The sequence below is a fragment of the Erythranthe guttata genome, chromosome 13, assembly GCF_056151865.1.
Source record: "Erythranthe guttata isolate IM_541 chromosome 13, IM_541, whole genome shotgun sequence".
Classification (NCBI taxonomy): domain Eukaryota; kingdom Viridiplantae; phylum Streptophyta; class Magnoliopsida; order Lamiales; family Phrymaceae; genus Erythranthe; species Erythranthe guttata.
Window position 1 is genome coordinate 18,690,849 of NC_142545.1, and position 15,464 is coordinate 18,706,312.

Here is a 15,464-nt window from a genome sequence, read left to right on the forward strand (position 1 = left end):
AATAATGAAAAAAATGAATTCTATTTATTTAATTTAGAGGTGACAATCACAAATATAAATGCTTGAGCTCAAAGACAAATGTGCTTATCGGTAAAGAGAACATCAGATCTCAGAACATGTTAGGAACACGTGTGCGCACGTGCGATGTGCTCCATGCTTATTGGTATCATGTGCCAAAACACAAATAATGTTTTGGATAATTGCTTGACGCCGAATTATCAAATATCATTTTTTTGTCCAAATAATAAATAATTTTATTTTTACTTTTCATTTTTGTCCAAACAAAATGTTCGTATTTATTTATTTATTTTTAATTTATTTCTAATTTTTATGAGTATTTCACTATTTTGCCCTTCACCTTTTATTTCGACAGTGGTGTTGCAGTGATGTGGAGTTGGGCTGGTTGCAGTACAAATGTCAACTGAAATGTGGGCCTGGGCCAACTTCTTACACATATTTGGGCTTAATAGACCTAATTTTCTCAATTGTTAATTTTCGATGAGAAAATATATAATGCTTCATACATTTCAATTGATGCTTAAAAACCAATTAAAAACAACAAATTATGTACCATGGTTTGTTCTATGCTACATTCGATTGTGAAAATTAAATATAAAAAAGTTATTCTGTTTGTTTCATTGAATGTGGTACATAAGAGACCAAGTAACATCGTTACGAGGAGTTGGGCCCAAATGATTTATTCATTTTGGGAATGAGCCCAATCCTCAATCCACTTGAGGCAACCCAATCTTGGTGTCAGATCACTCGCTCAATCAAGTTCTATTTAATGGAAGATTTTCTGGACTTTTATCTTGACCGCCTACTTGGGTAGTTAATCATGTCCGTCCATCTGATCCTTTAACTAAGGTCTACCTTCTTCATGTGTTCTAAACCTAGTTGACTTTCACCACTTTGTACTCTCTCTCTTCTTGTACCTTTGTCATTCTTCCTCTCCTTTTGTTTTTCATCGGTGACTTCTGAGTCAAACACCACTTACGATGGCTGACCTTGACTCTGAGGTGAATTCTCCACCGATGATCGATGTCTATGCCTTTATAGATAGATTTTGTAGATAGAAACAAGGCGGGGTGACACACAGATCAGTTCCTTTCCTTTGCTTTGGGTCTTTATTCTTCTACGAGTGAGAGATAACACTCCCGGTGAGGAAAAAAATTCATAGATTTCTGAGTTTGTTAAAGATAAATTAAATACTTGTTTTCTGAACTGGTGAGCCAAACTTAGGGTAAACTTTCGGCGAGTTAGTGAGTCTCTGAGTTGAGTAAGATGAGGTGAGATAAGCTGAGTGCTTGATACAAATTGTTGCCATCGTCAACTAGATTTCTGAACATGGATTGAATTATTAGATACTGAGCTGGTGATGAACAAAAACAATTCCATGTGTTTGAATTACTAATTGTTGATTTATATGCCTATAGAAATCAGTTGACCTAAGTTGTAACAGTTAAGTTGTGGAAACAATATTTAGTTACAACTGTAAATCTTGTGTTGGCACAGTTATACTTTACTTAAAGTAAATAAACAGAACACAAGAATTATTGTGGTTCAGACACAATTGTGCCCTACATCCACGTGGACCTGCAAACACGATTTCACTAGTTCAGATTTACAGTGTACATTAATAGGACTTATTAAAAACACTAAAGACTCCCTCTTTATGTAATATGTCGTTCTTGTACACAACTCGAACTCCGTGTTTCTTCCAACAGCAGCTCCACACCGCGTGCCTAGAACTCCTTTCTGGCCTGAACTCCCTTCAGTGACGCGGTTGATCTCCCAAGAGATCTATACAGCCAATCTGTATATGTTGACACATCCAACGATGGCACAGTTCTGTTCAGCAGAACGTTTCAGCGATTCTTCAAAGCAACGGAGTGATTTTTCTCCCAATGAAAGTGTCGCGGTCTTTGTGAGGTGAGGAGCCTTATATAGGCGTGAGATCGGCCTCAAAAGACCTGTCTTCCAAAGGAACCGAATAACTAGGAAACATAATCCTAGTCAATATCTAGTTCTAATCTAGATAACTATAAAAGATTCCTAATAAGAGTAAAGTACAAGGAAATAAATCTAAGTCCTAAATTATTACAAAGGTAGGACTCTAAATTTTCAAAATAAACATGGGAACAAATCTTTAGCCAATCTTTACTTCCCAAGTGAGGCGGATTTCTTCCTTCATGGAAATCTGGCGCCAACACTAATGTTTGTTATCTTTTATATGATAGTATATATTTGCAACCCTTGATCCCCATTCCTATTGGTTATTCTCCGAATCATGCACCCCATCCGCCCACCAAGTGTATAATGATTTCAGATTTGAATGTGGGGCTAATTAAATAGGTTGAATTTGATATATAAAAAGATTGGATCACTTCTTAGATATCAATTGTCACGTGACCGCAACGTTTGTATCTTTCGTGTAATGTTACTATCTCCAAATTCAACTCTTTAGAAACAAAAGTCGGCTGAGAATAATCAAAACACTCATTTTATGTGGACGATTCGTCTTTGGCTATTCCAAATAATCAAATTTTTAACACCAAAAAAAAAAAAAAAAAACTTTAATTCCATCAGTAATTTCAACAATGAAAAAAACTTTTCAAAAATTAGCAATAATAAAAACATTTTTTTGATGTATTCATAGTTGGATAATCTCGTGAGCCCATTAAAACGACCCAGTTATCCATCCATCTGGGCCCAGTCAAATAATACTACATTAATAAAATAATAATATAATTAAATTGAGAACATGTTTATAATCAATGATTTATTTGGGTTTCCCACGTGGAAACGACCCAGTTATCCTTGGCCCTTGGATTTGGTTTGACCAAAGAGTTTTTTGACCGACCAGATTAAACACTCCCAATTGCGGCTTATAGGATTTACACAATTAAAGCATGCTTTAATTTAACTAGTTGATGATTGATATTCTTGAAAGCACGTTCTTTTTGCGTCGATAAACCTTTAAGCATTTTTTGGGGAAATTAAGGACAATTTTTATTTTTATTAATTATTATATTTCTAACATTACATAAACAGCAAACTGAATATACATGGCAAGTACCATGCATTGTTGCACTAATATCTTACACGACTTTTTAATGGTAAATATGAAATATTCATACAATTAATTCCCTTGGAAAATTCTTGCAAGAAAACAAGTGGATGATGAAAAGTATATTACATTATAGCTAGGTTCTAGTTGACTAGTATATGAGTCCCGAACAAAAACAACAATGGATTCTGATTGATCGTCTGTCTAGCTAAAAATAAAATTAGTCGAGATAAAATTATACAATATTTTTTTTTTCAGAAACCAATAATATCATTTGATTATTAAGTGAAGTTTTTATATTTTTTTTGAAGGATAATCTTATTATCTATCAAATGATGACTAAATAAAATATGCCGAATCGAAGAATATACAGTTAAACATTTATAAATTAATACAATCAGGATCACATAAATTCTATTAATTTAGTGAAATATTTAAATTATCTAGATAATAATTTATCATGTTCTCACTAAGTTGAGATCGGATGAAATTATTATTTAAATGAGAGATTATTAATTTTTCGAATATTAATTTATCGGAATTCCATTATATATACTTGGTTTCTTGGTCAACGTAACACAATAAGTTTCAATTAAAGACTCTTTTAATTAAAAACAGATAGAAAGTTTGATTGAAAGTGCATGTAATTTCCTCGTCAGTCAGTATGCAATTTATTTATTTTATAGACCACTTTCGTCAGTTGACGTTCCCATATTTTAAATAACTATTTTTATTAAAAAAAAAATTGGGTTTTCTGAACTCCAATCCATTTAATTTCCTTCTTAATTCCGTTGATAATTCATTGATTTTCCTCATGAATTGATTGATATATTAAAATTGATACTTATATAATTATGAATAGAGGTGACAGCGAGACGGAACAGATTGGAAGCAGGAAAAAAGATTCAATTTTTTTTCGGAAGCACAAAACTACTTTCAATCCCAATTTCATTTTTTTAGAAATCTAGGAATTCATTCCGATTTCAAAAGTTTCGGAAATTTTAGAATTTTGAAAATCATATAGGTTTTAGTAATTTCAAACAAAAATTGATTTTTTGAGTGAATGAGTGGAAGAAACGAGCACAAAAAGGGAAATTAGAGCTCTAGTGAACGAGAATAGAGAAATGTGGAAATTATAACTTAAGCTGTTTCTTTCCAAATTGAACCAACCTTTTCGATCAAACCCGACAAAAAATAGAAACTACGTTTCAACTTTCATCTCTACTTATGCAATACGCACCGTTTCCGGTTCCGTTTGACAATTCGGATATGAGGAAACCAACTAAGCTTTAGCCTAGTGGGGTAACGCGAGCCCCCCCATAATGGTATATGGTTAGAGGTCGGGGATTCGGATCACTTTGAGCGCATGTGTTGTAAGGCCATACATTACAAAATTAATTTTTTATTCGTTTTAAATCCAATTATTTCAAGAAGTTGTAAGAATTGGAGTAGTGTAGCATTAAAATGTGTGTAGAACTATTTTTAAATGAATATAAATGGTAATAAAATCTATAATTGACCAACTTTTAAGAAGTGAATAAGGTTAAATATGTGGCTAAAATGGTTGAGTTGTGACAAATTGAGAATCTATAAAGACACTAGTTGAGCCCAACTAGAGGACCCCCTGTCAATTGTCATGCCATTTTTTTTCTAGGGTCTTTATATATTGTTATGTTAATTTCTTAGTCATACGATGGAATGTTCAATACTTCTATGTGGCCGATTTTTTTATTATTAATTTTTTTTTAATCTTTCAAGTTTGACTTCAAAACATTAAATAGTCAACCAATTTGACCTATGCAAGTAAATTGATTTTCTAAGTAAATACCTAAATACTACTATTTATCAGTTATTATTCTAATTTCTAATATCATTTGATTCCATGTTCCATAAATTGATTACCGAAGGATTTCTGGATATTAATCAAGAATTATATGCTATAATTATAAGTCATAAAATAAAAGTATATAATTATTTTGTCATGGAATATTCCTTAGAATCTGTCATTAGATATATGAATAAAATTAACCCTCTGATTGATTGAATCCATGACCAAAGAAACAAATTAAAATAAAGCTACAAGTCAATGATGAAAAAACTCAATTTGGGATTATGAGAGTGAAGGGTCACCACATATTATTGTTACTATATTTATTTATATATATATAGTTAAAAGACAAATCTATCAATTCCCAATTGATATATTGATATAAGCCAAACACGACGATAGATAATAATTAATAATTAGATATAGAACAAAAGTTGGATAGTGATGTTTCAATAATACTATCTATAGACGTTTCATATTACCAAATCCCACCCAAAAATAATTATTTTTATTTAATTATTTAATTTTTAATTGTGAACTGAGGGGAATACCATGCATGAATACAATTTTTTTTTATTTAATTTTCAGCACTATTATTTCCCACTTTATTGAGGATAACATAGTATATATATATATATGGTACTTTTGATGAATTAAATTGAGCTTTTTAGTATAGCTTAGCCTGGATTGAATAATTGCTTGTTGCACTCATTATTTTCATGGTAGTGGGGAATGTACAGTTCATTATACTTTCACTCATCAAATCATGAGTTTTATATATATATATATATATATATATATATATATATATATATATATATATATATATATATATATATATATATATATATATATATATATATATATATATATAGTTTAACGTGCAAAGGAATCATCACATTGTAAAGGTTTAAAGGAGAATATTAATTGAAGTCATGTGATTTCCAGCTTCATATTAATATATATATATTAATATTGTTATATATTTACATTTATCTACTAGATTTCTCAATATATCTACTTCAAGGTATATTGATTAATAATGATTACTTTTAATAAACGAATTAGGTTTGTTTGCAACAGTTTATATAAACAACTTACAAGTTTTTTTTTCCCCTCATAATTTTGTTCCTAGGTGTTTGCAAAATAAGCTGTTTTAAGTTATTTTCTAAAAGGACCCTACACCTATTTTTTCTATGTAAATTTTCATTTTTAATATGTTTGTAAATACCGAAACTTTTAAGCATTTAACCACCTAATTCACAATTACTAACTTCTCCTTTAAATAAGCTTGTACAAACAGTAAATAAGATAGTATTATCTATTAGTCGTTTAAAGTTACAATTTCACCAATTTGGATGTCTTTGTCACATTTGATGTTCTATAGTTTATTCCAAAGAATAAAATATGCAAGAAATTTATCAAAATTTCACTTTAATTTATTCGTTTATTTTAATATTATTTTTACATTTCATGGACACCCACTAATTACAGAGTATAGATGCTCCATAAAAGTTAGCCATGGTGTGGAGAGGATTGTGTTATTGGATGGAGTTTTCATAATTAATAAGCATAACATAGAATACTATTATCTATTTTAAATATTAATTAATTAATTTCTTTTTAAATATATTATAAATCAGATTATAGATATTTGTTTATAATTATATCACTCTTAATCTGACTGCATTTATTTATAAATAATGATAATTTATTTGAGATACTCATAATATCTAATCAATTAAATATCTGTAATATATTTTACAATCTAACTCCAGAAACTATATACACCTTAAAATAATGTGAACCCTTCATTTATAATAATAATTTTCAATTAAAATAACTGTTCAGCCCTTTTTCTTTTATTATTAATTTAATAATTTAATAAGAATAAAATTAGATTTGAAGTATGGGTGGTTTCCCATTTGGGCCAAATATTGGGTCCCACCGAGTTTCAAAGCGGCTGTGGCTGTGAGGGACAGTCAGTCATACCGCGTTGCCACGTCAGGTCAAAATGGTCAAAATTGTGGAGATGTTGATCCCACGTGTCAACATCTTTCTTGGTCAGACTATTACACCCGTCAACTGCTGCGTATGCCACCTCCTTACGTCACGTTTGTGTCACGTGACGGTCACCTCCCCTTTCAACGGCTCGGCTCGGCTTATGCTTCCACGCTGTTCCATAGTATGCAAGTCCCTCACCACAGCGCGTGACGACATCTACACTATTGGTTTAAAGCTTTTCATTTTATCTACAATAATAAATAAATAAATTGAAAATTGTTGAAGAGAAATATTTTTTCTATTTTTTTAGGAAAAAAATCAAATTTGACTAGGGTATATACAAGTTAGATATCGAGGGATGCAAGAGTCTTCCAAAGTAGTGTGGTTCGACTCCGCAGCTAAAGTATGAGCAAGATGGTTGCCCTGTCTCTAAAAAATTGAGAAAAACATATTTCAGAATACAATTTGTGATATTCACAGTTGAAAATATCCTTCGACATTATAAGTAGTAAAAGACAATTAATTTGGCTCTGTATTTGTGTGATTAATAATAATATAAGTTGAGGATGGATTTGAATCCACTATTGCCAAAGGGTGACGCACACCTACCTTCAAGTAAGTCGTTTGCCATAATTTATAAACATTTTATACTTAAAAGACGTAACTATTTGAGTTATATTTGTGAAAAAGAAAAAAAAAATGATTTTCATAATAAGGTTGTTATTGATATTCACGACTAGTTAAACAATATGATCGGAATTAAAAAAAAATCCTTATCTAACAAAAAAATATAATGAAAAATTAAAAATAAGTTTATAAAATATATTTCACTTTGCCGTATTTCAATAAAAAACACATATATTTAAAAAAATAAAAACATCATAGCGGTATAAATCCACGCTGTCAAGTTTACCCGCGTGCTGTCCACGCACAACATCAGGGCGTTCCCCTCCACACACTACAAAGCAAAGCTGATGAGCTGTATGTAAGCCAAGCCGAGAGAATGTTTCTCGTAGCGTCGAACGTGTGGTCGGCGGGGATACTTAACTCCTTTCAATTAATCGTCAGCGACGCCGTCAATTAAATACAAAACCGTACACTTTCAGTCCCACCCCCCACTATCGCCGTTACCGTTAATGTACATCTGGAGTTTCCGCTCACCATCCCCTCAGTGGGTGTGGGGTTTTGCTTCCTATTTATAAAATCTCCACCTTCCATTTGTTCATTCTTTCGACTCATCCTTCATTAAATCTTTTCTTTCTTACAATTCACACCCTGATAATTAAATATCTCACAGTTATACCCTTTTTCTCTTTGCATAATCCGAGACCTGATTTTGACTCGTCTTTCTGCAACAACACCAGGTACTACTTCGTTTTTCATCTCTTTTGCTTTAAAGGTTTAATCTTTTTTGCTTGATTTCTCGATGTTTGTGGTCTGAATTAAGAATCTTGTGTTATAAATGGAGGTGTTCATGATTGAAGTAGTAAAAGCACTCTTCTTTTTTTTTTTTTTCTGGATCTGTTCTTCATTTTCATATGTTGTCTGAATTTGGAATAGTTAAATGGTATTGGATGTTGTAAAACCTAATTTAATTCAACCCTGTCATAAAGGTGGAAACAATAAATAATTAAATACTAATTCCTATTTTGTTTCCATTCGTTAATGTTTATCTTCAACTGGAATATGCTGTTTAATTTCCTTTCTTTTACTGTCCAAAGATTGAGTTTTTAATTAATCTCTCCCCTTGTTTCGCAGGTTGTAATACTTTTCTTCAATTCAACTTTCTTGAAATCACAAGAATTTTGCTAAAAAATTCTTTAAATTGAAAAAAAAAAAAACAGTCAAGCAGTCAATGCTTGTTACATAGGATGGACTCTCGTTATTCCGGCTACAGTTACAGTTCCTCCGGCACAGACCTACCGTACTCCTCGTACCCTGCAGTTTCCTCCATACCGACAAGACTATTGAAATTCGATTCAAGAAACTCGCCCAATTCGCCCTTGTCCACGCATTTCGAATCCGAAACCCTAACCCCACTCAGCGACAGCCAAGGTTCTACCGACAATCTTTCCGAAACTACCCCTTCGTCGAATTCTTCACTGGATTACAGCACCTACCTCCAACAATCAAGAACCTCTCACACACCTTATTTCCCTCCAAATGCAAACAACAACAACAACAGCAACAACATAAGACATGCTTTGCTGGAGCTAGAGAGCGCTCTCATGGCACCCGATCTCGAAGAGGAAGTGACGACATCCGGCCGCAGTAGTAGATCAAGAGCGTGGAGCCAAGAAAACCAAACCGAATCGCCACATCATCATCACTCGTTCGACCAATCCCACCTCGAGAAACGCCGAAAAGGGATGGAGGACGATTTCCCACCGCCACCACACGTGGTGGTGCCGCCTCCTAATAATCTCAAGCAGCTGCTAGTTGCGTGCGCTCGAGCTCTACACGAGAACAGAATAGCCGAGTTCGAGAGGCTGGTGGAGCTTGCTCGCGCTAATGTCTCAATCAGTGGTGAGCCGATCCAGCGCTTGGGCGCGTACTTAATCGAGGGCTTAGTTGCGAGAAAAGAATCTTCCGGAACAAATATCTACCGAACCCTAAAGTGCAACGAGCCCGACAGCAAGGACTTGCTAAACTACATGCACATCCTATACGAGATATGCCCGTATCTCAAATTCGGCTACATGGCAGCCAATGGGGCAATAGCCGAAGCATGCAAGAACGAGGATCGAATCCACATCGTCGATTTCCAGATCGCTCAAGGCACTCAATGGATGACTTTGTTACAAGCCCTAGCCGCACGACCAAGCGGGCCCCCACATGTTCGAATAACGGGGATAGACGACCCCGTTTCGAAGTACGCACGTGGTGAAGGCCTATCGTTGGTCGAAAAACGATTAGCCGCGATTTCTGAGAAATTCAAGATTCCCGTCGAGTTCCACGCAATTCCAGTATTCGCCCCCGATATTACTAAAGAGATGCTTGATGTGAGGCAAGGGGAGGCACTGGCGGTGAATTTTCCACTACAGCTCCACCACACACCAGACGAGAGCGTCGACGTCACGAACCCACGAGACGGGCTTTTGAGAATGGTGAGGTCGCTCTCACCGAAAGTGGTGACGCTTGTAGAGCAAGAATCGAACACGAACACAGCTCCGTTTGTGCAGAGGTTTGTGGAGACATTGGATTACTACTCGGCTATATTCGAGTCGATTGATGTGACGATGGGGAGGGATAGGAAGGAGAGGATTAACGTGGAGCAGCATTGTCTGGCGAGGGATATGGTGAACATTATCGCGTGCGAAGGGAAGGAGAGAGTTGAAAGGCACGAGCTTTTGGGGAAGTGGAGATCGAGGTTTATGATGGCGGGGTTCAGGCAGTTTCCGTTGAGTGGGTACGTGAATTCGGTTATTGGAGGGCTGTTGAGGTCGTATTCCGAGCATTATACTTTGGTGGAGAAAGACGGAGGGATGCTTCTCGGGTGGAAGGATAGGAATCTTGTTTCGGCTTCTGCTTGGCATTGAGAAGAAATACATAGTGAATTTGTAGACGATGTTGTTGTAAGTTACGTTATAAAGACCCCTCTTTTTTTCTTTCTAGTATTTATCTGAATAAGTATGATGATTATAGAATAGTTTCATTTTGGTTACTGGGGAATTGTAGGTTGTAAGATTTGTGTCTGTCTAAGGAATTGAGCACTGTCTATGAATATACATATTTCGGGTTTATGTCCCGACATCTCCAACATGTTTTTTTTTCTGCCGATGATTTGTTCTTTGACAAATCGGGTCGAAACCATTTGACGGACTGAAAACACACTTTCTTGACTTTATTTTTTCTGCTTTTGTTGATGACCGTGGAGAGAGAACAACAGCCAGTAGTAGTCGATTCGAGTTTGGTTGAGTTGTGAAAACTTGTACTCGTCCATGTAGAGAATACCGAGTCGATAATCGGGAAAGACAAGCGAAGAGACGGTGTAAGAGTACAATCACTAAAGCACAATTAAGCAATGTACAAGTGAGCTGAAAAGGGATCTTGAACACACCTCTGTATAATTATTGATAAATCAAACTTTAGGCAGTTGAGATTATGAAGTGATGCTTTGTTCCCCAGTCAAGTCTTTTGCAACAACTTCTCAATATTTAACAGATAATGGAGAGGTGCGTGCAAATGGTGACCAAGAATATATATATGGGGCAAATTACGGTCACCCCTGAGGTATGACTAAATTACGAAAAACCCTCTTGTTTGGGTAATTACAGCAGCCCTTTCTTTTAAATATTTTTTTCATAAATTTATATAATTCGGTTATTTAGTGAATCAAATCGTATATTCAGTTCGGTAAACGGTATGAAATGTTGGCGTACCGAAATTTCAGTTCGGTTTTACCGATTTAACATCCCTAAATTTACCTTTAGAAGGGTATTTTCGTAAGATAATACATAGTTGAGGGGATATCTGCACATACCCAAACAGGAGGGGGTGGCTTTCGTAATTTGACCGGGGCGGCCGTAATTTGCCCCATTTATATATATATATATATATATATATATATATATATATATATATATATATATATATATATATATATATATATATATATATATATATATATTATGAAATAAAATTTGATATTGTGGTAGCAGGTTTTGTCTGAATTGTTTTGGTCAATTCAAAAGGGCCACCTTTTAAGATTTATAATGCATTCTATGATTTTACTTTTGAATTGTCATAGGATATTGTTAGAGAATATTATATTATAGTAATATTAGGATTCTAGTATGATTGGGTTACCTAGATTAGTTATGATTTAGTTACCTAGTCAAACTCTATTACCTTGTAATATTTCTCTATATATATTTCATGTAATCAACCCATAACATAATGGGGGTTTCTATTCTATTACGTATTATTATTTCTCTCCTTCTCCAATTCTATTCTTCCTATATGATATCATCTCTAATTCTCCAATTCTTCTTCCTCTTTTCTTCTCCATGGCCGGCGACCACCACCTCAATTTCTCCCCTCCCCCGGTGGTGCATCATCTCTATCTTTATCAGTTCTTCTTATTATCCGACATCTTCTTCTTCTTAGTCGGTTAATCTATTTTTTCTCTCTTTCTCCAATTCTATTCTTCCTATATGGTATCAGAGCACCAGGTTTAGGTTTTTTTAACCTAGCCGTCTTCCTTCTCCATGGCGGTGAAAACCTAGCCGCCTTTCTTCTCCATGGCGGTGACCACCCAATTTTCTCCCTCCCCCGGTGGTGGTACTCTAATATTTTTCTTTTTTTTTTCTTTTTTTTTTCTATCTTTTTTATGAACACCACCCAAAATTTCTCCCTCTCCCTCCCCCGGTGGTTCTCTATCTTTTTCTTCTTCTTCTCCATGGCCGGCGACCACCAAACCAATTCTCTCCCTCTCGGTGGTGGTACTCTTATCTCTATCTTTCTTTTTCTATTTTTTTCTATGAACACCACCCGAATTTTCTCCCTCCCCCGGTGGTGTATCTTCTCTATCTTTTTCTTCTTCTTCTTCTCCATGGCCTAAAACCTAGCCGCTGCCTCTCTTCTTCTCCATGGCCGGCGGCCCCTCTCATATCTTCTCCCTCTCTCTCTCGATTCATACACAAAAAAAAAAAGTTCTTATTTTTCTCTGACCCGTTATTATTATTATTTTTTTTATATCAATTGGACAGATATTTCCACAGAGGAATTCTCTAGCGTTGTGTTTCGCGGTTTATGTCCAGTCTTCGCGTTTGAAGTTTCCAGTCTTCACGTTTGAAGTTTATTCGTTTTGAAGTTCATTCGTTTTGAAGTTTATTCGTTCCGACTGCGGGAGCGTGCTAGCAAGTGATTGTCCAGTCTTCACGTTCGTCACGTTTCGACTGCGGGGGCGTGTTAGAGAATATTATATTATAGAACTCTTGTAATATTAGGATTCTAGTATGATTCGATTACCTAGATTAGTTAGGATTTAGTTACCTAGTTAAACTCTATTAGCTTGCAATATTTCTCTATATATATTCCATGTAATCAACCCATAACATAATGAGGGTTTCTATTCTACGTATTATTATTTCTCTTCTTCTCCTTACTAGAATCCTAATATTACTATAATATAATATTCTCTAACAGATATAATGTCGTTTTATAAGGGTAAATTACAAAAACTCTTAGCTTGAATTATGAAACACCCCCACCTATCCGTAATTACTAAAATCCCGCGACATTGATTTCCGTCTTACACCGACTCTATTATAGTGTGAATTTTCACGAAATCTCTTTTATTCGAGAGAATATTCTCCAAAAAATACTGATTTGACCCCTACAAACGTAGAACAAATCGAAAGTAGCCATGCACAAATGTTTAAAAAATGCCGATCTACGCTATGATGGTTCATACTAACAATCCAGAAAGTATAGTGACATTGCAATGTGATGTTGCATAAAAAGAGGTTGCTTGCATAAGGTATCACAAGATCACCGATATTTAAAAGACTATTCTCGGAGATAGAATCAGCATTTTCAGAAAATATTCCTTGAAATACCATACAAGGGAAGATGGGGTGTTTTTCATAATTCAGTCTAAGTTCAATGGAATTTTTATAATTTACCATTTTAATAATGTATAAATGGAAAACAATCGCAATGATCAGATCAGTGAGATCACCAAAACCAGATCATCAACACAATTCAATCTGCACGATATTGCCACTATTCATTGACTCTTTCAATATAAATTTAAAATAACATATATATCCGCCGCTCCGCCGTATATAAATACACACATTGATAGATACATTATACATATATACAGAGAGGAGTTGAATTGAAGAAAAATGGGGATTGTGGAGCAGGCCAAGAACTTCGTCGCCGAAAAGGTGGCACAGATGCCGGTGCCGGAGGCCACCGTCGAAGACGTCGATCTCAAGGGTTTCGGCCTCGACGGAATAACCCTCCTGGCTAAGGTTTCCATTTCCAATCCGTACCCCGTTCCGATTCCCGTCGGAGAAATCAGCTACATCGTCAGCAGCGCCGGCGCAACGATCGCCTCCGGTTCAGTGCCGGACCCTGGATCGCTCAAGGCCAACGGCGAAACCGTGCTGGATGTGACGGTGAAGGTGGCCAGCACCGCGGTTGTCAGCCTGCTCCGGGACGCCGCCGCCGATTGGGATATCGATTACTCGTTGGAGTTGAAGATGATCGCTGATTTTCCGGTGATTGGTGACGTCACCATTCCGGTGTCGTATCAAGGTGTGTTGAAGCTGCCCACGTTTGCTGACCTGTTCAAAGGGAATTCTGAACCGTCAGCAGATGCAAGTGCTGTATAATTAATTAATTATCAGTTTTTTAATTCACTTGTTAATTTGTTTTAGTCATTTGGAGAAGTTATTGAATGTATCCATTAAAATTAAATTATATTTTTATATATAAATATAAAATATAAATGTTTTTATATATGTTTGATCCCTTTGTTATGAGTTATGACTTGTGATCTTGCTTGGACGAACATAGATTTGAATATTGGGCAAAAATAAACATGGGAGAAATTACAGTTGTCATCTCTGAAGTTTGCATTGATTTCACACTTGGTCCTTAATATTTACAAAAACCTATATTTGGTCCCTAATTTTCAATAATTTCAATTTGGGTCATTTCCGTCATTTTATCACTAGTTCGCCAGTTAAGGCATCATGGACGCGCCATTAAATTTGTTAGTACTAACGGAAAATTGACGGGAATAACTAAGAGTTTGGAATTTTTAAAACATAAGAAATCAAATGCGTTTTTTTTGTGAACATGAAAGATAAAATGTGAAATCCATGTAAACTTAAGTGATAAAAAAATATGTATTTTTCCCATAAAGGAAATCTCCTGAATATATGTATGTACATAGTAGACCATATACTAAATATTGTTGGAATATTTCTGCCACAAGTGGATGTTTGCTGATGCGAGTTGACTCTCTCCTTAAGATGAAATTTCCCCGCAACGGTGCTAACGGTCTGAACGGAAATCGTCTCCCAAGATACAACGCCAAAGACTTGGAATATGAGCACTCAAAATCCCAAGCACGACGAACTGTACTATATGTATAACTTTTTGAGAGAATCTGTATTAGGTAGGCTAAATATGCAGTAGACTGTTTTTGGATTGAAGTGAGGAATTATGGGAAAAACGGGGTCTGTTTATAATGTTTGGAAAGTAGTGTTCTTTGGAGCAAAAATGTACATAAACATACTGGTTGAGCCCAAGATATGTGTTGTTTCGACTAAGGAGTTTTTGGGGCCGAATGGTTGCACCACTTCGAGTTGAGCCGATTGGTTTGCATTTGTTCGGCCGCACCAATTCAAACCAGTCATACCATTCGAGATGGGCTTCGGGTAAGGAGAGTCCAATGGGTTGACGGCCCATGTCCTATTCAAACGAGTCAGACCATACGAGATGGGCTTCGGGTAAGGAGAGTTCAATGGGTTGATGGCCCATGTCCTAATGTTTTTGGCCCAAAAAATAATATGGTGGGTTGGGCCTAGACCCAAATCCAAA

General features: G+C 35.3%; 1 protein-coding gene and 1 pseudogene across 2 annotated transcripts; both read left to right on the forward strand.

Moving 5' to 3' along the window:
* Nucleotides 1-7,974: 7,974 nt before the first annotated feature.
* LOC105948853 (scarecrow-like protein 21) lies at nt 7,975-10,662 on the forward strand. The gene is made up of 2 exons (XM_012972099.2): nt 7,975-8,266; nt 8,661-10,662. Exon 2 carries the CDS (start codon nt 8,774-8,776, stop codon nt 10,439-10,441), a length of 1,668 nt encoding a protein of 555 aa, XP_012827553.1. The 5' UTR covers nt 7,975-8,266; nt 8,661-8,773; the 3' UTR covers nt 10,442-10,662.
* Nucleotides 10,663-13,639: 2,977 nt separating this feature from the next.
* LOC105948763 (desiccation protectant protein Lea14 homolog pseudogene) lies at nt 13,640-14,393 on the forward strand (annotated as a pseudogene). Its single transcript, XR_001172043.2, has one exon. The product of XR_001172043.2 is annotated as a desiccation protectant protein Lea14 homolog pseudogene (transcript).
* Nucleotides 14,394-15,464: the final 1,071 nt, after the last annotated feature.